Source organism: Macaca thibetana, chromosome 15, assembly GCF_024542745.1.
Source record: "Macaca thibetana thibetana isolate TM-01 chromosome 15, ASM2454274v1, whole genome shotgun sequence".
Taxonomy (NCBI): Eukaryota; Metazoa; Chordata; class Mammalia; order Primates; family Cercopithecidae; genus Macaca; species Macaca thibetana.
The window spans coordinates 13465850-13492396 of record NC_065592.1 but is presented as its reverse complement, the minus strand read 5'-3'; the positions used below and the strand labels follow the sequence as shown (position 1 = coordinate 13492396).

The 26547-nt window shown below is 40.7% G+C and overlaps 2 protein-coding genes across 2 annotated transcripts in view; one reads left to right on the top strand and one right to left on the bottom strand.

Moving 5' to 3' along the window:
* Positions 1-1354: 1354 nt before the first annotated feature.
* Positions 1355-26547, bottom strand: part of PPP6C (protein phosphatase 6 catalytic subunit) — a 47984-nt gene continuing 22791 nt past the window's right edge. Inside the window, exons 2-7 of the mRNA XM_050760568.1 lie at positions 25925-26020; positions 15841-15906; positions 13563-13704; positions 9179-9258; positions 8806-9015; positions 1355-4618 (exon numbers count right to left, since the gene is read on the bottom strand). Of these exons, the coding sequence (XP_050616525.1) occupies positions 4370-4618; positions 8806-9015; positions 9179-9258; positions 13563-13704; positions 15841-15906; positions 25925-26020 (843 nt within the window). The 3' untranslated portion in view covers positions 1355-4369. The remainder of the gene's footprint in view (positions 4619-8805; positions 9016-9178; positions 9259-13562; positions 13705-15840; positions 15907-25924; positions 26021-26547) is intronic.
* LOC126937198 (ribose-phosphate pyrophosphokinase 1-like) lies at positions 5882-6690 on the top strand. Its single transcript, XM_050760569.1, has one exon. It carries the CDS (start codon positions 5900-5902, stop codon positions 6242-6244), a length of 345 nt encoding a protein of 114 aa, XP_050616526.1. The 5' UTR covers positions 5882-5899; the 3' UTR covers positions 6245-6690.

Sequence of the window (26547 nt, the reverse complement as noted above, 5' to 3'; positions counted from 1 at the left end):
TCTCCAGATGTGTTGTACTTACAAAATCTACACTATGTTAGCAATTACACATTGCCTTGGATTATTCTTCTCAACTACAATGAATTTGAACAAATGGCCTATGAGTATGAGCCCTTAATAAAAAGCAGCTTTGGACCAGACACTGGGTGCTTTGTGTGTGCTATTTTTAATACTGAGATTAACCCTGTCTGATACTCTCTTATTTTAGACACAGAAATTTAAGATTCAGAAAATTCAATTTGTTCAGGGTCACACAGCTACAATAACCAATATTGCTTAAAATAGAGGGCTAAAGATGTACTCTGGTGTGCCCTCTAGGGATTCAAGTTCCAGCTCTCCTGTGCAACCTTAAACAAGTCACCTGTCCTCTCCAAGCCTATTTCCTCATCTGGGGAAAAAAGTTCTAGAGAAGGATGAACAAAATTAATTAAAGTTTGGGCTGGGCACAGAATCTTATGCTTGTAATCCCAGTGCTTTGGAAGGCCGAGATAGGAGGATCTCTTCAGCCAGGAGTTCAAGATTAGCCTGAGCAACATAGGGAGACCCCCTCTCTACCAAGAAAAAAAAAAAAAAATTAAAGGTAATATAGTTATAGACCCATAGCAAGGGCATCACAAAATAAAGAACGTAACAATTTAGCTACATATGCTGAATACAGGTTAGTTGCTATTACTGCATGGCAGAGCTGGGGTTTTAACCTAGATCTGATCCCAAAGCCTGTGCTATTCCATAATGCCTCCATGCAGTCTTTTATAACCCACCATTTATATACAAAAGCAGAGTGCTGCTGAGAATAGTGGGTGCCTAGGGATTGAGTGGAATATACTTATGTAGTATTTTTGTTGACAACACAAATCTATAAATGCCGCGCATTTTTGAATTAAGAAAACATTTGAATGATCTAAGCCAGCATAAGCCTACTCTCATGAGGGTAAAGGCACAAATTCACCAAGAAGTTGATAGAGAAATAGAAAACTAACAGGAGGGGAATGCAGAACCAACCTTCCCCAAGCGTCTAGTGTGTCTGGCATTATGCTAGGGGACTTTCCAAATGTTTCTTTTTGGTTTACTACTGTGTATTTCGTCAGCATCACTGCACACTGTAAATACACAATTTAAAGAGTTGTAATGATCTCATGAAGCATAGTTCTGGGCACTGGATCGAGGTTGTAACAATAAACATTGCCTTTAAAGAGTTGGAACACTTGGCTCAGAGTCAAATGCAAAACAAAACAAAAAAAAGATTTCACTTTTGTTTACCAGTCAAGCAACCAAGTGGAGGAATAAGCATTTTTTAATTTCTTATATAAAATGCTAACTTCTTGTCAGGACATACTACAGACTATGCATTAAATTTTTTGACAAACTTCCTATAATCTTTTTATTAATTTACACTGAGGGAATATAGCACCTTTCATCCGAAGAACCGAAGGTGCTTTACAAACATTAGCATTTAAAAAACAATTACATTTAAAAATCTGGATTCTTGCTGTTAAATCTCTTCGACTTCAGATACACAATTTCCTGGAAGCTGATGGAAAGCAATTCTATTTCTGACAATGAAAGAGGCTCAGAAAGAGTCCTGATTTACTTTCACAGTACAGGCATTTTCCAAAACCTGGTGCTGGGCTTACAAAGCAAACACACACAAATCTTAATGCAATGAACAATATTTCAAACCTTATTTCCCAAAGCAAAACCTAGGGCTTAGGACGTCAAAATCTTCCAACAGTTCTAGACATCCAGACAGAATAGGAGCTGATGCAAGTTGCATATGAGATGTACTACTGATCCAGGCATTTTAGGATCACACTCAAATAAAGTAGTGAAACTTTTTAGGGAAACACATTAACTTATAAAAAGCTAGCCAAGAGCATATCGGCCAAATGAGGAAAGGGAGTAAATGGCAATTCAAAGTAGACAGTTCTCACTAGAGCCTAGGGCACTTTATTAGAAACCAAGTATATCATAGGCAAATAAAAATAGTTCTTACCCCCATTGATACAACATAAGGGATTTTACATTCAGCCTAGATACAGGGAGTAACAAATCCTCCTGCCCATAAATCTATGACTTGCAAGTATCTTCCACCACATGATTACTCTATATAGTACACATAGTACATAGCCCTTATTTATTGGAGGGATCCAAAATATTCCTTGTAGGCTCACAAAGTCCAATACATTAGCTCTCTCTTCCCTTTACCCATCTAATAGTAAAAACTATTTTTTCCATGCAAAAAGCTATTATTCAGTTGAAGAGAAATCAGGCAAAACAGAGATGGCAGTTAAGGAATGGAGAGAATATTATTGGCACGTGCCCAACTAGTGACAAACAAATGCAGTACACGATGACTTAAAAATAAAAGTCACATTATAGGGATAACAAAAACAACTACATCAATCTAAGCTAAGGAGTGTCAAACAGGGAGGGCTGGGAGTTACCGGTTCTATTGGTACAACTTAAGTAGAAAGCGAGCACTTAAATACAATATATGGTAACAGGAAATTAAAAAAAAAAATACTGCAGAGAGCTGTTCAAAGACCACACCAAGTTGTCTGCATCATTAATTTCCAGTGTTTCACAATTAGTAAAATACATAGCTACATATCCCTGTAAGATAAAAATACCTTTCCACCTGAATTACACTGGTGTCAGGGCAGTAACACGAAGTTACTGACCCAACATTAGTTCAAGTGTGTGCAGCAAATGTCTTAGCCACCTCTTTCATATAGCTATATAATTTAAAACTATGTAAGGAGCTGGTGGTTTGAGGGAAAAAAATAAAATCAAAACAGTATTGTGCTCATTTAGTAAAAGAAAACCCTGATGAAAAATTATATGCCAAGAAGCTTAGACTATAAAGATTTTTATTGCATTTTTAGGTAACCTGGAAGTTCTTATCCTGAAGGGGAAAAGTTTGTTTTCAAAACTACCTGAACAGATGCTAAAGTGCTTTATTAATTGGCTGGCTTCACAAATATTTCCCGGAATGACAAAAATTAATTATAGTAAAGGGATACCAACTATTTCACAAAATGGTGCATTCCAACATCATTTATGACTACAGTCATAAGAGATACTGGAATACTTGTCCTTATTAAGTGGACAGTTGCATATTAAGAACTGATCATCACAACCCTTTGGATATTCAAATTACTTACACAAAGCTGAAATATGGAATCACAGATCTTTGCAAAAAAGAACTTGTTTCTTTTTCTACACTTTAAATAATCTGCTTCAGATTACAGTTCACAAATACAAGAGTCCTGACTTTTCAACCTTTCCAGTTGCAGTTTAAAAATGAACACTTTCTAAAAGTTAAGGTCAAGTGTTACAGCAAGAGAAGAATGATTCCTATTGAAAAGTACATAGATTTTAGTTAATAATACTCATGATAGATTGTAAACTGGATTGATCACATTCTACTCAACTGGTATCAAATTAACACATCAGCATTACAAGTATTAAATGTTTTTCTATTACTATAGAGGATATAAACCAAAACATTAATATGGCAGTTATGTTCTTTAGGCACAGTTTAGTGATTTTTTTAAAAAATAAATACTATTGAATTTCAATTGAAGTTTTAAACTCAATAAGCAAAGGGTCAAGAACTCTGATTAGGAAAAAAGAAAAGATAACTTTACACTAACAATGTAAGCTTTTAAAATTTCTAACACTTAACCTATCTTTTATTTAAGATTACTTTATTAAAAATACAAGGAATCTGAAAAAAGATCAATACAATTATCTTAATGTACAAAGTCATAAGCTGTAGCAGTTTTTAACTAAAATTTAAAAACACAACAAGGAGGGCAGCCCTTTAGACCAATTTATTTTATATCCGTTTAAAATATCATCCAACAAAGGACAATGAAGTTTACATCTGGGACAGGTATACATAATTTGAGGCATTTGGAGTCCATCGTGCCCACTGAATAACAACTTTGCTGCTGAAATTTCTTAAAACTTACCAAACTAAAACAAAAGGCTGAATGATACAAAAAGGAGGAGTATTTAGGTGTAATCTGTCAATTGGCTTTTAAAAAAAGGAAACACATCCTGTTTCCCAGACCAGTAAATAAGCAAGAGCTACATGCAGCAGTGTGAGTATGAAGACATTTCTCAAGTCTTCTCAAATGAGTCCAGGGTGGGGATGGGATGGCGGGAAAATTGATAGAAAAACTTTGCTATAGACACCACAACAAACAATAAATTTAGATAATTTAAAATTCAAAAAAAAAAAAAGGCAAGAGGCAGCATTTCAGCAGCAAAGTGCTCAATAAAAAGTATATTGTAGAAGGTAATACAAGAAAATTGGGTAAGAAGAGGGCAGAAAAATGGGTCAGCAGGATGGGCGAAGGCCTCAAAGGAAATACGGCGTTGTCGTTCTGGGAGGAATAACACGTTCTGAATCTGGAACTGCCCGGAATAACTTTGGTTCTCTTGTATTTACATCTTTGAAGACCATGATCGAAGCAATATTTCCACAACGATAGCAGTAATTAGGAGCAGACCATACTGTCACCAGCTTCTCATCAAACATAAATTTATAGCCTTCGTGCACTAGTTGATGTGCTCTGCAGATGAGTTTTAAGTTGTTGATATGAACAAACTGCAATTTAGAAAGACACTGTAAGTATTTAGCACTTAAAAAACAATTACCCTACATACGTAAGAAAATAATCATTCAAATACCAAATCTTATTACTACTAAATGCATCATGATTATAGAACCCACTCTATAATTATCTCCAACAATTTAATAAGTTTAGGCAAACAGAGCAATTTTGGCCTGAGTCAACTACACAGCTATAGAAACTGTATAGCTACATAGTTAGAAATTTCTGGAAGAAAAAGCATTCAATAGGTACTATGAATCAAAATTTTGTGTTTTCTGATTTAATAATAAAGATATTACTATCAGTATCTACAATTTACTGATAGTATGTGTAGATGTTGCAATAATTCTGAAAGAGATTATTCTTTTGCAACTTAAGGAAACAAAAGCTCAGACTAGATAAATAACTTATCTAAATTAAGATGCACTGATACAGGATCAGAATCTAGTTTTCTGAGTTCATTATGATGCTGGAGCACTTCCCAATATAAAGTCGTGTGTGTGTGTGTATTTAGTTGAAAACAGTTAAAGTTCAAAGTATTGCCTATCTTGAAGATGGTGGGGTAGCATCACAAAGCTGTTAGCATTGAGTCTCTGGACCGACTTTGATTCCAGTCTCTGCAGCAGCAGTGATCACTTAGTGAAGAGTGCTTAGGATAGTTGGCCAGGATCCTGAATATCAAAATCTTCAGCAGCAGCTCCCACCAGGACTTATCTCAGAAAACTGCTGACTGCCTGGGCCTGGAGCTCAGCAAGGTAGTGACTAAGAAATTCAGCAACTAGGAGACCTGTATGGAAATTGGCGAAAGTGTACGTGGAGAGAATGTCTACATCATTCGGAGTGGCTGTGGTGAAATCAACAATAATTTAATGGAACCTTTAATCATGATTAATACCTGCAAGATTGTTTCAGCCAGCCAGCTTACTGCAGTCATCCCATGCTTCCCTTATGCCCAGCAGGATAAGAAAGACAAGAGTCGGGTGACAATCTCAGCCAAGCTTGTTGCAAATATGATATCTGTAGCAGGTGCAGATCATATTATCACCATGGACCTACATGCTTCTCAAATTCAGGGTTTTTTTTTGACATCCCAGTGAACTACTTATATGCAGACCTAGGTGTCCTGAAGTGGATAAGGGAGAATATCTCTGAGTGGAAGAACTGCACTATTGTCTCATCTGATGCTGGTGGAGCTAAGAGAGTGAACTCCATAGAAGACAGGCTGAATGTGGACTTTGCCTTGATTCACAAAGAAGGCCAATTAAGTGGATCGCATGGTGCTTGTGGGAGATGTGAAGGATCTGGTGGCCATCCTTGTGGATGACATGGTTGACACTTGTGGCACAATCTGCCATGCAGCTGACAAACTTCTCTTAGCTGGAGTCACCAGAGTTTATGCTATCTTGACTCCAAGTATCTTCTGTGGTCCAGCTATTTCTCACATCAACAACGCATGCTTTAAAGCAGTAGTAGTCACCAATACCATACCCCAGGACGACAAGATGAAGCACCGCTCCAAAATACAGGTGATCGACATCTCTATGATCCTTGCAGAAGCCATCAGGAAAACTCACAATGAAGAATCCATTTCTTACCTATTCAGTCATGTCCCTTTATAACACAGTTACTTCTGAGGTTTTTTAAGAATAAAATCCACCCCACCCCTTGTTTTCCCTTGGTATTTGATGACAAATTCAGAAGACCCAGCTTACTCCAGTGTAGCTTTCAATATCCCACATCAGGTATATCTGAGCTTATCCGAAATGGAGAAAGACGGGTTGAGATTAACTGCTGGGACTTCCTACCTGCACTGTCTCATTCTGGCTTCCTTGATGATTTTGTGAGTCTTGCAGCTTTAACAAGAGCTCAGCTGTTACAAGATTTCAGACTTTTGAGGATAGTGGGGGTGTCTGACTGTGATTGGAGAAGCTCAGACTACCTTGCATGTGAATGCTTCAGGGTTTTCTTTGTTGAGAACAACTAGCAACAAAGCCAACCCATGTGTGAGCAGTTCTCCCCAAGGTCTATGCTAAATTATGGCAAGAGCCCTGGGCAACCCCAAACCTAGTCCCAGTGGCTGAGCACCCTGTAAGGCAGGAACAGGCAGTTGGACTTGAGCAGCCATGGGGTGGGGGGTGGGGGTAGTGGAGGGGGAAGCAGCACAGTGCAGCAAATGTTTCTTGGGAGGAAGAAGCCTGATTCATCATCATCTGCTTGACTACGTAGCTTGGATTCTCTTTTGTACCTATTCCTTTGATTTGGCTTTACTTTCATCCATCTTGATCCTTTCCTGGCCAAATATCCGCTTGGGCCCAAAGGAACACGGCACCATAGTCCTCTGGAAAGCAAATGTGCTTCCTGCTATGTAATCGCTAACATTCACATTACATGATTTGCTGTAGCTTGATCTTCCTTAGCCTACTACCACTGTGGCAGTAGGTTTTAGGTGGTCTCATAGTGCCTTTTGATTAATTTAAGTATTTAATTGCCATCTTCCTTCTTTGGATCTACTTGGCATTTCAAATGAACAGAGATTTCTGTTTTTAAAAAAAAAAAAAAAAAAAAAAAAAAAAAAGGCCAGGCGTGGTGGCTTACGCCTGTAATCCCAGCACTTTGGGAGGCTGAGGCAGGCGGATCACGAGATCAAGAGATCGACACCATCCTGGCTAACACAGTGAAATCCCATCTCTACTAAAAATATAAGCGATTAGCCAGGTGGCGGGCGCCTGTAGTCCCAGCTACTCAAGAGGTTGAGGCAGGAGAATGGCATGAACCTGGGAGGCAGAGCTGGCAGTGAGCCAAGACCAGTCACTGCACTCCAACCTGGGTGACAGAGCAAGACTCCGCCTCAAAAAAAAAAAAAAAAAAAAACAGATTGACATAGGCCAGGTGCGATGGCTCATGCCTGTAATCCCAGCACTTTGGGAAACCAAGGTGGGCAGATCACCTGAGGTCAGGACTTCAAGACCAGCCTGACCAACATGGTGAAACCCCGTCTCTACTAAAAATACTAAATTAGCCAGGCGTGTTGGTGCACACCTGTAATCCCAGCTACTCAGAAGGCTGAGACAGGAAAATTGCTTGAACCCAGGAGGCAGAGGTTGCAGTGAGCCGAGATTGCGCCACTGCACTCCAGCCTGGGCAATATGAGTGAAACTCTGTCTCAAAAAAAAAAAAAGATTGATGTTATTGGCTCTTGTAGAGGAAACTAATAAAGTGTCTGTATCTGTGTGATTTGAGGTCTTAAAAAAAAAAAAAAAGGCCGGGCGCGGTGGCTCAAGCCTGTAATCCCAGCACTTTGGGAGGCCGAGGCGGGTGGATCACGAGGTCAGGAGATCGAGACCATCCTGGCTAACATGGTGAAACCCTGTCTCTACTAAAAATACAAAAAAAAAAAAACTAGCCGGGCGCAGTGGCAGGCGCCTGTAGTCCCAGCTACTCGGAGGCTGAGGCGGGAGAATGGCGTGAACCCGGGAGGCGGAGCTTGCAGTAAGCAGAGATCGCGCCACTGCACTCCAGCCTGGGTGACAGAGTGAGACTCCGTCTCAAAAAAAAAAAAAAAAAAAAAAAAAAAAAAAAAGTACTGCCTAGTTTGGTCTTGACATTTTGTTACTTAATTACAGTATTTGAAAGGAAGGGGGCCGGCCGGGCACAGTGGCTCACACCTGTAATACCAGCTCTTCGGGAGACTGAGGTGAGTGGATCACCTGAGGTCAGGAGTTCAAGACCAGCCTAGCCAACATGGTGAAACTCCGTCTCTACTAAGAATACAAAAATTAGCCGGGCATGGTGGTGTACGCCTATGGTCCCAGCTACTCAGGAGGCTGAAGCAGAATTGCTTGAACCTGGGAGGCAGAGGTTGCAGTGAGCCAAGATCATGCCACTGCACTCCAGCCTGGGCGACAGAACAAGCAAGACTCCATCTCAAAAAAAAAAAAGGAAAAGAACATTTACTTTATCCACTATTACCAAGTGGATGCTGGAGTAGGTGCTTTCGCTGTGTGATCTTATTTAACTGTTAAAAAAAGACATACATTAATAACTAAACTAGAAATTTAATATCCACAGCCACCATATTTTGAGTAAGCTAGACTACAAGTTAATTATCTACAACCACCATAGTTCTCTATGCAGTCCATTAGCAATCTACAAATTACTTTTCCAAAAATGCTGGCTTTACCTCATTTGTGACCTTTGCTCCAAAAAGCCAACCTGCTCCTCGCGGACTGATAGCCCAAGTATCCACATCTTCAGGATCTGACCAAACCAGATCACAAAATGCTCCTTTATGAGGAATTTCCTGATTCCGTTCGATGGTTCGAATTTGATCCAGTGTTTTGATATCAGGAGATAAACCACCATGGACACACAAAATCTGCTCATCTATTAACTAGCAAAAAAGGATAACAAAGAGTTGAACATATAACCTCAGGCATATCTAAATTCATCAATGAATACTAAAGATATCAACATAATTGAGATGACAACTAGATAAAAATATGCAATGTGTTATTGGCAGGAACATACATGAGACTTTAAAAATAGAAACTTACAGCTGCTACTGTGAGCATGTCAAAAACTTTGGTACAGTATCTCCAGGCATTAGCATTTCCATATTTGGTTTGGCACTCATCTGTGAAAGAAACAGAAGGGTTTTAATTAATGAATCTGCCAATAAAAATAAACAATATATCCAATACTAGAGCAGCTTTCAGTATAACAGAAATTCAGCTTAAACTAGGACAGCAAGATACGACACATATTTAGTCCTACTAGGACCTCCACATAGAGCCAAAAGAACACTAGTGACTAACTATATACAGTTATATGTCCCTTAATCATGGGGATACATTCTGAAAAATGCATTGTTAGGTGATTTCGTCATTGTGTGAACATCATCACATATCCTTACTAACCCAGATGGTCTAGCCTACTACACACCTAAGCAATATGATATAGCCTATTGCTTCTAGGCTATAAACTTGTGAAGCATGTCACTGTACTAAATATCGTAAGGAAATAGTAACACAAGGGTAAGTATTTGTGCAATAGGAATTTTTCAACTGCGTTATATCTACGGGACCACTGTTGTATATACAGTCCATCATCGACTGAAATGTCATTATGTGGCACATGACTGTATTTCCTAAGGATGTAGTACTGCTCTTCATTCCTGGAATGGACCTAAGAAGCAGCTGAAATTATTAACCAAAATGCTATCATTAGAAGAGTCAAATACAAATTTCACACAACCTGAAGCAAATGTTTTTACAGTTATGTTAATATTAGGTAATTCTGGTAAACAGATAAATTTATTTAAGGAGACCATTCTAGCAGGATAATCAGATCAAACAAATTAGAGGACCCTTAGTTATAGGAACATGAGCAATTCCTAACTCTTCTCAGGGCCAAGTTGTCTCTTCTGAGATTTTCTGCAAATTGTCCAACTAAACACTTGAGCTTCAGTGGATCACAACTGAGGACAGACTGCCAGTCAGGTTCTTACAAATTCCCAGTTGAACACTCTTCCTGCTGCCTCCATAGCTTTTTGTTTTTGAGATAAGGTCTCACTCTGTCGCCCAAGTCGGAATACAGTGGCGCAATCAGCAGTGGCAAGATCACAGCTCACTGTAACCTCAACCACTTGGGCTCAAGCGATCCTACCACCTCAGCCTTCCGAATAGCTGGAACTACAGGCATGTGCCACCACACCTGACTAATTTTATTTCTGGTAGAAATGGGGGTCTCCCTATGTTGTCCAGGCTGGTCTTGAACTCTTGAGCTCAAGCAATCCTCCTACCTCAGCCTCCCACAGTGCTGAGATTACAGGTGTGAGCCACTATACCCTGACTGTCTACATAGTTAATAGGGTACACACTTCTTCTGTTAACACCATGGAAGCTCTGCACTTTGACTTCTTCCATAATTTTAGAAAAAAAAAAACCTGACATACCATTATTGCCTTAAGTGAAGCTGAAAATGATATAGGAAAGAAGTCTGCAGGTTATGACCACTCCCCAAGATTTTCTCAATTATATATCTATGTGAAGCAAGATTGTTATGTAAACTTGGCATAAGAGAGCCCTAACAATGAGCTCAGGTTGCAGGCAGGGATCTTGAGCTTGGCTCTATAGTAACTGCCCAGCATGTGTTTATCAGTGTGAACGGAAGGCCCAGTGTAAAGTTATATAGGGATATCTTATTCCTTTAAAATCAATGTAAGTCTTATAATAACTAAAATTATCTTATTCCCGAGGAGCTGTTAAGCTTCATTTTATTAAACAAAACCATACAACACCACTACAAGAACAGAGCTCTGGGAACAAGAAAGTTCAATACTAGATTTTGTGTTGCTGTCATTTTCCTCAGTCAAGGCACCTTGATTAAAATGTCCTCCTTCCTCACCCCATTTTTTTCCCCTTTAGCCCTACATTGATGAAAGCTGGGCGAATTCTGGAGTATAACTGTATATATAAAAACAGTCACATATAAAAAACATATGTCATATATTAGTCATATATAACAATATGCGTTTTATATATTATGCATGTAGCATTAGTTACATATATATAGTAGGTGTGTGTGTTTTGATAACATTAGTTTTAGTATTTTCACTGAGCTAATATCATAGTATGGTATCTAAAATATTGATCCAAAAGTTGTATTTCAATTGGTGTTTATTTTGTAAACGAAAATAAGAAGTAACTTGTAGAAAGGAGACAAATAGGCCGGGCGCAGTGGCTCAAGCCTGTAATCCCAGCACTTTGGAAGGCCGAGACGGGCGGATCACGAGGTCAGGAGATCGAGACCAGCCTGGCTAACACAGTGAAACCCCGTCTCTACTAAAAAATACAAAAAACTAGCCGGGCGAGGTGGTGGGCGCCTGTAGTCCCAGCTACTCGGGAGGCCGAGGCAGGAGAATGGCGTAAATCCGGGAGGCGGAGCTTGCAGTGAGCCAAGATCCGGCCACTGCACTCCAGCCTGGGCGACAGAGCGAGACTCCGCCTCAAAAAAAAAAAAAAAAAAAGAAAGGAGACAAATATTATCTAACTTTACAAGTATTTAAAAAATTATATAAAAACAATTATCAAAATTTCTCTAATTGATAATGGCAGACAAACTGAAGAGTAAGAGAGTTCAGAGTATCTTTGTTTTGTTTTGTTTTGAGACAGAGTCTCGCTCTGTCACCCAGGCTGGAGTGCAATGGCACAATCTCAGCTCACTGCAACCTCCACCTCCCAGGTTCAAGCGATTCTCCTGCCTCAGCCTCCCGAGTAGTTGGGACTACAGGCAAGCGCCACCATGCCCAGCTAATTTTTGTATTTTTTGTAGAGACGCGGTTTCACCATGTTAGACAGGATGGTCTCAATCTCCTGACATCATGATCTGCCTGCCTCGGCCTCCTAAAGTGCTGGGATTACAGGCATGAGCCAACACGCCCAGCCCAGCCTATCTTTATAATGACAGAAGATAATTCAAAATATAAAATTTAAAACTAAAGGGTTCTGCAATTAATGTTTCCAAATCTCTCAATATCTGCCTTAATTGTGCTCAAGGAAAATCCAAATTCATAATCTTGATAATTATATTTCCTTCAAGGGGGTTCCTAATAAGCGCTCTCTCTCTCTCTCTCTGTAACTTTCAACCAAATAAAAGTTTTAGAGAAGTAGCTATTTTGCTTTTTTTTCTTTCTTGAGACATAGTCTCGCTCAGTTGCCCAGACTGGAGTGCAATGGCGCAATCTTGGCTCACTGCAACCTCCACCTCCTGGGTTCAATCAATTCTCCCTGCCTCAGCCTCCCAAGTAGCTGGGATTACAGGCCCCCACCACCATGCCCGGCTAACTTTTGTATTTTCAGTAGAGACGGGGTTTAGTTGGTCATACTGGTCTCAAACTCCTGACCTCAGGTGATCCACCCGCCTCGGCGTCCCAAAGTGCTGGGATTACAGGGGTGAGCCACTGCGCCTGGCCTATTTTGCTTTTTATGACTAAGTTCTGCTTCTGATCCCTGAGGTCCTAGCATTCTCTGGAGTGAGCATACAGAGATATATGTAAAAGGATGTGTAATAGCAGCTTAAAAACAACTCTAAAGTCTAATGATAGAGAAAAAACTGATACATCAATTATGGTACATCCATATGGTATATGATGCAGCTATAAACATGACAATAAAGTCAAAAAATCAGGTATGACCCCATTTTAGTGTGTGTTTGTACATATATAAACACACATAAATACACACACACACAAAATAGATGAGAATGGACTCTCCAATTTGTGCAGAACATTCACCTTCAGCAGATTCTAGATTCCCACTCCAAAATATTTTGATTAATAAATCTGTGGTGAGGCCCAGCAATCTACATTTTTGTTTTGTTTTGTTTTGTTTTTTTGAGACAGAGGCTCACTATGTCGCCAGGCTGGAGTGCTATGGCGTGATCTTGGCTCACCATAACCTCCGACTCCTTGGTTCAAGCGACTGTCCTGCCTCAGCCTCCCGAGTAACTGGGATTACATGCATGCACCACCACGCCCAGCTCATTTTTGTATTTTTAGAAGAGACGGGGTTTCACCATATTGGCCAGGATGGTCTCGATCTCCTGACCTTGTGATCCGCCTGCCTCAGCCTCCCAAAGTGCTGTGATTACAGGTGTGAGCCACCCCATCCAGCCCACAGTCTACATTTTTAATGAGAACCCAGGTGATTCCAGCAAGATAAACTAAGGACTACACTTTGAGGCACAGATCTAGAAAGATGCACACCAAAAAGTTAACAGTAATCTCTCCAGCATAAGATTTTCAATTGTTGGGGAGGAGTGAAGGAGTGAGGATGTGGGGAAAATAATATACATAAAGCATGTGTATGATTGTGTAGCTTTGTTTTCCAAAGAGGAAAGTAAAATAATATTCAGAATCAGAGAAATAGGAGTTCTTACCATAAAATCCATAGACCTGTGTTATCTGTCTACTCTCATGATTTCCTCGCAAAAGTGTAATACGATCAGGCCATTTAGCCTTTAATGCAAGAAGGTAAGTGAAGGTCTCCAAACTATAGTAACCTCTGTCTACAAAATCACCCTGTGAAGTAAAAGTGTACAGTTACAAACAATACAATAGCCACAATATTCTTTTCAAATTACATCAAACTGCACAAACTCATGGTTCATAACTACAATAAAAAGTTACATACTGAAATATTTGGAAATTTGATTTTAACAAAAATTAAAATAGAAGTAAACAAACTGTTTCTATTAAATGTTTATAGAAACAAGATTTTGGACTCCAGGGAAACCTACAAGAATCTGCTGTGCCATTCTCTCAAGAACTTTCCCTGAAAAACCACCATTTTCTCGCTTTTTTTTTTCCAGACAGAGTATCACTCTGTCACCCAGGCTGGAGTGCAGTTGCGCAATCTCGGCTCACTGCAACCTCCACCTCCTGGGTTCAAGTGATTCTCCTGCCTCAGCCTCCTGAGTAGCTGGGATTACAGGCGCACACCGACACCACACCTGGCTAATTTTTCTATGTTTAGCAGAGACAGGGGTTTCACCATGTTGGTCAGGCTGGTCTGAAACTCCTGACCTTGTGATCTGCCCACCTCGGCCTCCCAAAGTGCTGGGATTATAGGTGTGAGCCACCATACCTGGCAAAACCACCATTTTTTTCAATCCTCTATTACCTGCATTAGTTGATTTGGTCATCTGTTAACCAGTATTTTTTAAGCAATTTAATTTTTAAAAATTCAATTTTTTTTTTTTTTTTAGAGATGGGGGTCTCACTATGTTGCCCAGGTTGGTCTAGAACTTCTGAGCCTAAACAATCATCCCACCTCAGCCTCCAAGTAGCTGGGACTACAGGTGTGCACCACCATGCCCAGATAAAATAATTTTCTATTTTAAGAAATCATTTTAACTGTATTGGAAGAGCTGCCTACTTGAAGAAAAAAAATTTTTTTGTAAAAACAAATACCATAATTATAACAGCGTTCTAGGTTCAGTTTTGCATTTAACAACCATATATGATAATATACTATTTACACTTCCCATTAATATCTGACTTGGGCCAATATTACACCAATAGGAAAACAACTGAAAGAAAAGTGGCCAAGTGCGGTGGCTCATGTCTATAATCCCAGCACCTTGGGAGGCCGAGGCCAGCAGATTAGGAGGTCAAGAGATCCTGACCATCCTGGCCAACATGGTGAAACCCCGTCTCTAGTAAAAATACAAAAATTAGCTGGGCATGGTGGCACGCGCCTGTAATCCCAGCTACTCAGGAGGCTGAGGCAAGAGAATCACTTGAACCCGGAAGGCAGAGGTAGCAATAAGCTGATCACACCTGCACTCCAACCTGGCAACAGAGCGAGACTCCATTTCAAAAAAAAAAAAAAAAAAATAGGAAAGTGACCCAGAAACTTTCAGAAGGAAAGATAATGAGAGAAGGATCCAGAAAAAGTTCAACAGTAACACTACATTCCAAAAGAAAAGCAAACATCTACCTTAATAGCAAATGTGTAGGTATGTATATTCATCCATCCATAGATTAACAAGAGATAAAAATGAATGCTCGAAAAGTTTGAATAAATAATAGTCAATTGAAGATTTATGCCTTAAACCAGGGGTTCTGGGTTATTTTTATGCCCACTCATTACTGATAGCTATTACCCAACCCTATCTACAGTGGCTTACTAAGGCAATTAATTAGAGGACATAGTTAAATGTAGAAAAGTACACAATCACTTTGATATAGTTTGGCTGTGTCCCCACCCAAATCTCATCTTGAACTCCCATATGTTGTGGGAGGGACTCGGTGGGAAGTAATTGAACCATGGGGGCAAGTCTTTCCTGTGCTGTTCTCATGATAGTAAGTCTCGTGAGATCTGATGGTTTTAAAAACAAGAGTTCTCTGCACAGTCTCTCTCTCTCTTTGCCTGCTGCCATCCATGTAAGATGTGACTTGGTCCTGCCTGCCTTCTGCATGATTATGAGGCCTCTCCAGCCATGTGAAACTGTAAGTCCATTAAACCTCTTTCTTTTATACTTGCCCAGTCTCGGGTATGTCTTTATCAGCAGCATGAAAATGGACTAATACACACCTTTTCATATACTGAAATGGGGACTGTCACATGGCAAAAAATTATTATGCAATTTACATTTAATAAGTCAGATCCTTTCCATGTTAAACAAGCACTTGATATCAGTGGTGTTTACATACCATAAATATGTAGTTTGTGTCAGGAACCTGACCTCCAGTTCTGAACAGTTCACAAAGGTCATAAAACTATAAAAGAAATGCAATATATGCTGATTACAAATTCCTGTTAGGAAGCAAAACAACAAAACTGAGAGTGAAATGTGTAAAGAAGCAGTTAAGAGGACTCCAAATATTTACATTTTTAAGAAATAAAGTGTAAGCCAAACTGCCAAGCACACAGTTCTCACGACTAAAAAAAGCACCAAATAAAGCTCAGTTACCATAAAACCACTACTAGATCATTATCATAGGCTCCCTTTCTCATTTTCTTTCATACATCTCCCCATCTATCTCTTGAGAATTCTGACATCCTTTACAAATTGTCCAATTTCTCAGTAAGCTAATCTAACAGCCAACCCAAATTCTGTATCTATTTCAATGAGACAAGAGATTAAGGAAACAAGTGGATATCTCTTTTTCTTCCAAACTGAACTTACATGACACTTCACAGTGTCATACAGAGATATTCCCATATTCTACAGTTAAGAGTCATGTACCCTCAGGCTCCACAGCCATGGAGTCTCTTCTCAATGATCAGTTTAAAAAAAAATTACATATTTCATCATTTTTTGTTTCTTTTTTAAGACAGGGTCTGGCTCTGTTACCCAGGCGGGAATGGAGTGATGCAATCATAACTCACTGCAGCCTCAAACTCCTGGGTTCAAGTGATCCTCCTACCTTGCCCTCCTCAATAGCTAGGACCACAGTTACACACCACCATGCCCAGCAAATTTTTATAGAGACAGGGCCTCCCTTTTTTGCCCAAGCTAGTCTCAAACTACTGGCTTCAGGCAATTCTCCCACCTCAGCCTCCCAAAATGCTGGGATTACAAGTGCGAGCCATGACACCCAATCATATTTCTTTTTTTTTTTTTCAGACAGAGTCTCGCTCTATCACCCAGGCTGGAGTGCAGTGGCCATCTTAGCTCACTGCAAGCTCTTCCTCCCGAGTTCACGCCATTCTCCTGCCTCAACCTCCCAAGTAGCTGGGACTACAGGTGCCCACCACCATGCCTGGCTTGCTTTTTTTTTTTTTTTGTATTTTTAGTAGAGACAGGGGTTTCACCGTGTTAGCCAGGATGGTCTCGATCTCCTGACCTCATGATCCACCCACCTCGGCCTCCCAAAGTGCTGGGATTACAGGCTTAAGCCACCGTGCCCGGCAACACCCAATCATATTTCATCATATTTCTATTTGACTGAAATGTGGTAACTCGCAAATTGTGCATTTGTCAAATTTCAATCAACTCGATTATTATCCTAGCTCTAATTTCCAAAGAAAGCATTACAGTTTTTCTGGAAAAAAAATTATTTTGGATTAAGGGAACTGACTACAATACATTGGACCAACTACAACTAACTATTTCTAACACATTCATCTTTTACAGTTGAAATAAAATTATCATTTAAGCTTTAAACACTTAATAGGAATCTTAGTCAAAGTGAAGAAAACTGAAAGTGAAATATTAACTACTGAAAGAAATAAAGTAACACCCTTTATAACAATGTTCCATCAGTCTAAAAAGTCAGACCAAAAAAAAAAAAAAACTTTAGATAGGTATAAAATGTATCTATCTTCTGAAAATTAGCTAACAGGCCAGGCTCACACCTGTAATCCCTGAACTTCGGGAGCTCACGCCTGTAATCCCAGCACTTTGGGAGTCCCAGGCAGGTGGATCACTTGAGGTCAGGAGTTCCAGACCAGCTTAGTCAACGTGGTGAAATCCCATCTCTACTAAAAATACAAAAATTATCCAGGCATGGTGGCCTGCACCTGTAATCCCAGCTACTTGGGTAGCTGAGGCACAAGAATTGCTTGAGCCTAGGAGGCAGAGGTTGCAATGAGCCAAGATCATGCCACTGCACTCCAGCCTGGGCAACAAAGCAAGATTCCGTCTCAAAAAAAAAAAAAAAAAAAAAAAAGCGTGTTATGGTCCGGGAACGGTGGTGGCTCACACTTGTAATCCCAGCACTGTGGGAGGCCGAGGCAGGTGGATCACCTGAGGTCAGGAGTTCGAGACCAGCCGGGTCTAACATGGTGAAACCCCATCTCTACTAAAAATACAAAAATTAGCCGGGCATGGTGGTGGGCACCCGTAATCAATCCCTGCTACTTGGGAGGCTGAGGCTGGAGAATCACTTGAACTTGAGAGGTGGAGGTTGCAGTGAGCCAGGATCACGCCACTGCACTCCAGCCTGGGTGAAAGAGCAAGACCTCGTCTCAAAAAAAATAAAAAAATTTAAAAAATGTGGGCCGGGTGTGGTGGCTCACTCATAGTAATCCCAGCAATTTAGGACACTGAGGTGGGTGGATCACCTGAGGTCAGGAGTTAGAGACCAGCCTGGCCAACAGGGCAAAACCCAGTCTCTACTAAAAATACAAAAATTAGTCAGACGTGGCGGCGGGTACCTGTAGTCCCAGCTACCTAGGGAAGCTGAAGCAGGAAAATCACTTGAACCCGGGAGACAGAGGTTGCAGTAAGCCAGGATGTTGCCATTGTACTCCAGCCTGGATGACAGAGCAAGATTCTGTCTCAAAAAAAAAAAAAAAAGTGTTATGACATCATTTAAAAAATCAAAAGAAACAGCCTTCGTGAGTAACGTAAGTGAGTATCTTAAAGTAAGATCTAGCAACTCAAGGACCTTACGAGGTCACGAATAATAATTATGATGAAAACCATGTAGCAAAATGCAAAAATCACTAGGGAAAAGAATGGAACACAAAACAATACCTATAATATAACTATACAATTCCATTATGTAAAAAATTGAGTAGGTGTATACACAAAGTCAGGAAGTGAACATTAAAAAAGTTTTAAAAGTCAGGTTTTTTATAAAAATATGGTAGAAGAGTATCCTTAAACTTTTCTATTGATGTTTACAGATATCTGTCCTTTTTTTTTTTTTTTTTTTTCCTGAGACAGAGTCTCACTCTGTTGCCCAGGCTGGAGTGCAATGGCATGATCTCGGCTCACTGCAACCTCCGCCTCCCAGGTTCAAGCGATTCTCCTGCCTCAGCCTCCTGAGTAGCTGGGATTACAGGCGCATGACAACAGGCCCAGCTAATTTTTGTATTTTTAGTAGAGATGGGGTTTCGTCATGTTGGTCAGGCTGGTCCTGAACTCCTCACCTCGTGATCTGCCCACCTCGGCCTCCCAAAGTGTTGGGATTACAGGCGTGAGCCACCACACCCGGCCAGATATCTGTTCTTAAACAAAAGCTTTTAAAGTCTATATTTACCAGACATACAGGCAGACAAATATTCTGTGTCAGTGATACATAGGTTCCCATTTCCTGAGAACTTGGGCAATTCTTTTCCTTTTTTTTTTTGAGATGGAGTTCTGTTCTTGTTGCCCAGGCTGGAGAGCAATGGCACGATCTCAGTTCACTGCAACCTCCACCTCCCGGGTTCAACTGATTCTCCTGCCTCAGCCTCCCGAGTAGATAGGATTACAGGCGCCTGCCACCGCACCCCCGCTAATTTTTGTGTTTTTAGTAAAGACGGGGTTTCACCATGTTGGCCAGGTAGATCTTGAACTCCTGACCTCAGGTGATCCACCCGCTTGGGTCTCCCAAATGCTAGGATTACAGGTATGAGCCACCGCGTCCAGCCCTACTTTCATCCTACATTACTAGGCACCTACCTCATCGTCAAATAATATCTACCGTCTACTCTATGTCTCTCTCTCTCCCTCTTATTTTTTGAGATGGAGTCACGCTCTGTTACCCAGGCTGGAGTTTAGTGGTGCAATCTTGGCTCACTGCTGCCTCCGGCTCCCAGGTTCAAGCAACCCTCCTGCCTCAGCCTCCCGAGTAGCAGGGACTACAGGCACGGCCCACTACACCTGCCTAATTTCTGTATTTTTTTGTAGAGAAAGGGTTTTGTCACATTGGCCAGGCTGGTCTTAAACCCCTGACCTCAGGTAATCCACCGGCCTCGGCCTCCCAAAGTGCTAGGATTACAGGCGTGAGCCACTGCACCCAGCTACTCTATGTTTTTCATATTTCAGACACTCTGCTCCCATTTTAAACCAAAAACAATCTTGAGAAGTAGATTTTTTTTTTCTTTATCATTATTTTTTAGATGGAGTCTCACTATATTGCCCAGGCTGGTCTCAAACTTTTGGGATCAAGCAATCCTCCCACCTCAGCCTCCTGAGTAGCTGGAACTACAGGTATGTACCACTTTACCCAGCCTGGGAAGTGGATTTTTTTTTTTTTTTTTTTTTTTTTTTTGAGACAGAGTCTCACTCTGTCTCAGAAGTTTTAAATATTTAAATTAATTTTTAAAAATTAATAACACAGGCCAGGCATGGTGACTCACACCTGTAATCCCAGCTACTTGGGAGGCTGAGGCAGGAGAATCACTTGAACCTGGGAGGCTGAGGTTGCAGTGAGCCAGGATCACACCATTACACTCCAGCCCGGGTGACAAGAGTGAAACTCCATCTCAAAAAAAAAAATCAATAACATACCCATCAAAAAGTATCACAAACACATTTTAAATAAAATAAAAATTGTTTAGTAAGAGGAGAACTCACATTGTTTTACATTTTCACAAATCTCTTTAATGTCTGGCTAAATAGAACATGGCTAGTCATATGACTTGCCTCAGCATTCAGTCTGTTGGGATATATTGAGTAAAGCAGATGAGGAAAATCCAGCTTCACACAGATAAGCAGTTACAAAAGGAAAGAGTATTTTAATAACATTTTCAGGTAACTGTGCGTATTCTTTTAATACTGTACCAATATTTGACAAGTGGCAGTTTATGAAACTTAAAAGTTAATCGCAGTATGAAATCTGAAGCCATAACAGTGATCTTCTTTTTCTTTTCTTTTTTTTTTTTTTGAGATAGGGTCTAGCTCTATTGCCCAGGTTGGAGTGCAATGGCACATTCTCGACTCAGTGCAACCTCCACCTCCCAGGTTCAAGCAATTCTCATGCCTCAGTCACTTGAGTAGCTGAGATTACAGGCACATACCTCCACACCTGGCTAATTTTTGTACTTTTAGTAGAGACAGGGTTTCACCATGTTACTCAGGCTGGTCTCAAACTCCTGGGCTCAAGCAATCTGCTTGCCACGGCCTCTCAAAGTGCTGGGATTACAGGTGTGAGTCACCGCGCCCAGCCTATAACAGTGAACTTTCATACTCTGTTACATTTGTTATCTTACACTTTGAGTAAATGGTAAACTAGAAATTTGAAAAATGAAAATGACATTGCATTTTATATCATCAAAAAACCATATTTGTTAATATCACTTCTCATCTCAGGAAAGTATCGGAAACTGTTAGCCTCATAGTGGTGGACTCAGATTTTCCAAAATTCCTATTTTTCATTAGTAAATTCAATTTTCGTCATTGGCAACAAATACTGTCAATTGTTCTCTTGAAGTGACTGGCTCACTTCCTTCACTTTTGCAAATATAGTTGCCAAATACCCAAGTCTAAATAATCACAGTTTGTCAGTCATTCTCAAGTAAAAATAGTGTTCCATAAAAAAGCAGTTATTTTAACTCATGACTCAAAGAATTTCACAAGTACTTTTCTTTCCTTTTCTTTTGGGTTTTTTTTTGTTTTGTTTTGTTTTGTTTTTTTTTGAGACAGAGTCTCACTCAGTCACCCAGGCTGGAGTGCAATGGTGCTATCTCAGCTCACTGCAACATCCGCCTCCCGGGTTCAAGCAATTTTCCCTGCCTTAGCCCCTGACTAGCTGGGATTACGGGCACCTGCCACCACACCTGGCTAATTTTTGTATTTTGTAGTAAAGATGGGGTTTTGCCATGTTGGCCAGGCTGATCTTGAACTCCTGACCTCAGGTGATCTGCCTGTCTTGGCCTTCCAAAGTGCTGGGATTACAGGTGTGAGCCACCGTAACCAACCCACAAGTACTTTTCCTTGAGTAAACCATCTTTCTTCAGCATGCAGCAGATATGCTTTACGCATACTTCCCATTTCATCACACAGACTTTTTTCTTTTTCTTTTTAGATGGGGTCTCACTCTGTTGCCCAGGCTGGAGTGCAGTGGCACAATAATAGCTGACTGCAGCCTCAAACTCCTGGGCTCAAGCAGTGCTCCCACCACCTTAGCCTCTTGAGTGGCTAGGACTTACAGATTCAGACCACCAACCCTGGCTAATTTTTTTTCTTTTTTAAAGAGATGGGAGCCAGGTGCAGTGGCTCATACCTGTAGTCCCAGCACTTTGGGAGGCTGAGGCAGGTGGATCACAAGACGCCAGGAGTTCGACACCAACCTGGCCAACATGGTAAAATCCCATCTCTACTAAAAATACAAAAATTAGCCAGTCGTGGTGGTGCACACCTGTAGTCTCAGCTACTCAGAATGATGAGGCACAAGAATCACTTGAACCCGGAAGGCAGAGGCTGCACTGAGTTGAGATCACACCACTGCACTCCAGCCTGGGTGACATAGCGAGACCCTGTCCCCCCTCAAAAGAAAGAAAGAAAGGCTGGGCAAGGTGGCTCACGCCTGTAGTCCCAGCACTTTGGGAGGCCAAGACAGGAGGATCCCATGAGGTCAGGGGTTCAAGACCAACCTGGGCAACATGGAGAAACCCCATCTCAACTAAACCTACAAAAAAATTAGCCAGGCATGGTGGCGTATTCCTGTAATCTCAGCTACTCAGGAGGCGGAGGCAAGAGAATTACTTGAACATGGGAGGCAGAGGTTGCAGGTTGCAGTGAGCCAAGATTGTGCCATTGCACAATCACACCACTGCACTCCAGCCTGGACAAGAGCAAAACTCTGTCTCAAAAAAAAAAAAAAAAAAAAAAAAAAAAAATTTTTTTTTTTTTAGACGTGGGGAGTCTCAGGCTGGATGCAGTGCCTCACACCTGTAATCCCAGCACTTTGGGAGGCTGAGGCAGGTGGATCACCTGAGGTCAGGAGTTTGAGATGGGGGGGGTCTCACTTGGGTTGCCCAGGCTGGTCTAGAACCCACGGCTTCAAGCGATCTTCCCACCTTAGCCTCCCAAAGTGCTGGGATTATAGGCATGAGCCATCGTGCCCAGCCAGACTTTTTAAATAATGTATATTCTAAAGGATTGAGAGTTAAGTGAAACTGGCATTTTATTTTACTATGCAGGCATGTTGGTGAAGAACTCAATGATAATCAGCTTATTCTAGTGTTTTTCCCTTGATTCATGCTAAGGCATGAGCAATTTAACCCTCCATTGCCTCTGTACCTCCTTAGAGACCCAAGGGTCCACAGGCCACACTTAACAAATTTGTGAGCTAGCTGAAATGGCTTCTTAAATAGCTAACATATAGCCAAGCCAAGATTTAAACCAAGTTGTATCTGACACTGAAATCTATAACTCCTCACTATATTACACAGCTTCAATGCTTCTCAGCACAACATGCTCGCTAACATGTTTATTCATACCCAAAACCCAATCCTGCAATTCCAGAACAGGCCCCAGAGGAAGATAAGTCCCAAAGGATATATTTTACATTGTATTTAGTCAGTCAATAGCTATTTAGAGGCTCAAATCCCATGTTTCTGATTAGTAATCATTTTTTGTGTGTGTGTTTGTTTTTTGTTTTTTTTGAGACGGAGTTTCACTCTTGTTGCCCAGGCTGGAGTGCAATGGTGCAATCTCGGCTCACCACAACCTCTGCCTCCCAGGTTCAAGCGATTCTCCTGCCTCAGCCTCCCAAGTAGCTGCGATTACAGGCACCCGCCACCACACCTGGTTAATTTCTGTATTTTTAGTAGAGATGAGATTTCACCATGTTTGCCAGGATGGTCTCAATCTCTTGACCTCGTGATCTACCCACCTCAGCCTCCCAAAGTGCTGAGATTACAAATATGAGCCACCACGTCCCGCCTATTTTTTTTTTTTTTTTGAGACGGAGTCTCACTCTCTTGCCCAGGCTGGGGTGCAATGGCACGATCTCGGCTCACTGCAACCTCCGCCTCCCAGTTTCTAGCGATTCTCCTGCCTCAGCCTCCCGAGTAGCTGGGATTACAGGCACGCACCACCACGCCTGGCTAATTTTTGTATTTTTAGTAGAGACGGGGTTTTACCATGTTGGCCAGGCTGGTCTCAAATTCCTGACCTTGTGATCTGCCCGCCTCGGCCTCCCAAAGTGCTGGGATTACAGGCGTGAGCCACCGCGCCTGGTGCAATTGTTTTTAAGGAACATATACAACATAAACAATTGTTAACAGTTTGGTGGTGGTCTTAAAATAACATGTACAACAGAAACCCAAATTAGTTTCAAACCTCAATCTGCCCTGCAGTGGCTGTGTGTGAGTTTGGGCTATTTCTTCAATCTTTCAGTCTTCCTTTCATTGTCTACAAAATAATACTATCTCATAGGACTCTTGGGAAAAAACTGATGCAGAATATGTGAAAAAGTACTTTGTTAACCTCAAAACACAAGATAAATGTTAGCAATAACTGTACATTTGACTGAAGGTATATATAATACAAAAGTTCAATTTTATGCTTCTAATTTTAGTAGCTCGAGGTTGGTCTCTAACTTTCTGACCTTTGATCATGGCTGTAATTCACATCTTAAAAAGTCCTTGATAACACAGGTAACCCCTCAGTTTTAACACTACAACTAAGGGAAAACATGACTTGGTTTATTCCAGTTTTCAGGAATGTGTTAAAACACTGCTTATATTAATATCCTTTATGTTAGCAAAATACAAATGTTTATTTTTAGAGAGAAGTTACACGGAAATTTTAGGAAATCAATTCCTAAAGTCTACTCTAAAAAACTGTAATTTTAACAGATTAAAGATGACATAATGGGACCTCTATCTAGGAGGTGATGACATGCAAGTGTCAGATTTTTTTTAAATCTCAACTGATGCAGAAAACACCTTGAAAAAACAAAAAATCAGCCTGTAAGTAGCCAAAACAAGACTTTACTCGTGAAGCAGTCCCTAATCAGAGCCAATTTACACACATTTCTGCTCATTTACATAGTCATATTTAAGGCAGGGAAATTGCACAGGCGACCGTAAGTCCTGTTGGCATCCTTTAAAGACTACATTGTTTTGCAATGTATTATTAAGTCTTACAGCCCCAACTATAGTGTATGCATATAGCACTCTATGAGTAATCTGTTCAGCTTTCATTTCCCAGTGAAAAAATTCTACAAATATACATGAGGCTAAACACTGACAACAGGATCTAAATATGAGGTATGCCCCTCCTGTTAATGCTTTGAAAAAAAAATTTTTTTTTTGACAGAGTCTCACTCTGTTGCCCAGGCTGGAGTGCAGTGGTGCGGTCTTGGCTCACTGCAACCTTCGCCTCTCAGATTCAAGCGATTCTACTGCCTCAGCCCGAGTAGCTAGGATTACAGGCACGCGCCACCATGCCCAGCGAATTTTTTTGTATTTTCAGTACAGACGGGGTTTCACCATGTTGGTGAGGCTGGTCTCAAACTCCTGACCTTGCGACCTAGCAGCCTTAGCTACCCAAAGTGCTGGGATTACAGGCATGAGCCACCACGCCAGGCACTGCTTTGAAATTCTTACAAACAAACACCCAGCAGATGAGAAATTGAACTAAATATTTTCTAGTTCATTCATCAGTGATTTGCTGTGACATCATGGACCAGCAATTTTATTTTTCTGTACCTTTGCTATTCTCATTCCCACTAAAGAAATGATACATTTTCAACAATATATGACAGCAGAACAGAAATTAACTGAATGAAAAAAGTGCCTAACACCAAAACATCTCCTGTTAATCATAGTTATTATGAGCAGTATATGTTTGTACTTTTTATTTTCTACCCACTCCCACCATTCCACAGAAAAATAATGCTGCATTATTCACTTCACAAATGTAATATCAACAAACTCCATAACTAATTTGACCACTGCTTTTATTCACCAAAAATGTAAACCAGGAATCATTAGTGTCACAGAGACTGAGGCAACCTAGCTTACCACCAGTTGTGTTTGTTGATGTTGTTGTTAATTTTGTAGCACATGTGAAAACACACATGGATCATGGACAGTACAAAACTTAAAAATCTGCTCATGAAATTTTACCTGTCCATGTATATCTCCACACACTGTTACTGGTGTTGATACTGGCTGAACATTTGACTCTTCTAAGAGGAGGTCACAAACATAGTCACATAGCCGCTGTAAAAAGAGAAAATAAAAGGCAAACATTTACTACAACATCAAAACTAAAGATAAAAATACCAAAAAAGAAAAATACCAGGTCTAATACTTAGAAAGCCCAAGTGTACTTTTTGATTGGAAAGGAAAGTACCCTGTGATAATTGAGGTGTTGGATTTCTGCCAGCTGTCATACAGAATTCTTAATGCAATGCAAACTACCCACAGACACTAGGTTCTAGGAGACAGACAGCTTTACAAGAACTGTAAAATGATGCTTTTCACCAAAAAAAAAACCAAAAAACATGTTTTTTGTGTTTTTTTTTTTTTTTGAAATGGAGTCTCGCTCTATCTCCCAGGCTGAAGTGCAGTGGCACCATGTTGGCCCACTTCTACCTCCGTCTCCCAGATTCAAACAATTCTCCTGCCTCAGCCTCCCAAGTAGCTGGGGTTACAGGCGTGTGCCACCACATCCGGCTAATTTTTGTATTTTTAGTAGACACAGGGTTTTAACATGTTGGCCAGGCTGGTCTTGAACTCCTGACCTC

What these genes read in the sequence shown, in the direction of transcription:
- LOC126937198 (XM_050760569.1), top strand. Translation starts at nt 5,900, where the DNA reads ATGGTGCTTGTGGGAGATGTGAAGGATCTGGTGGCCATCCTTGTGGAT.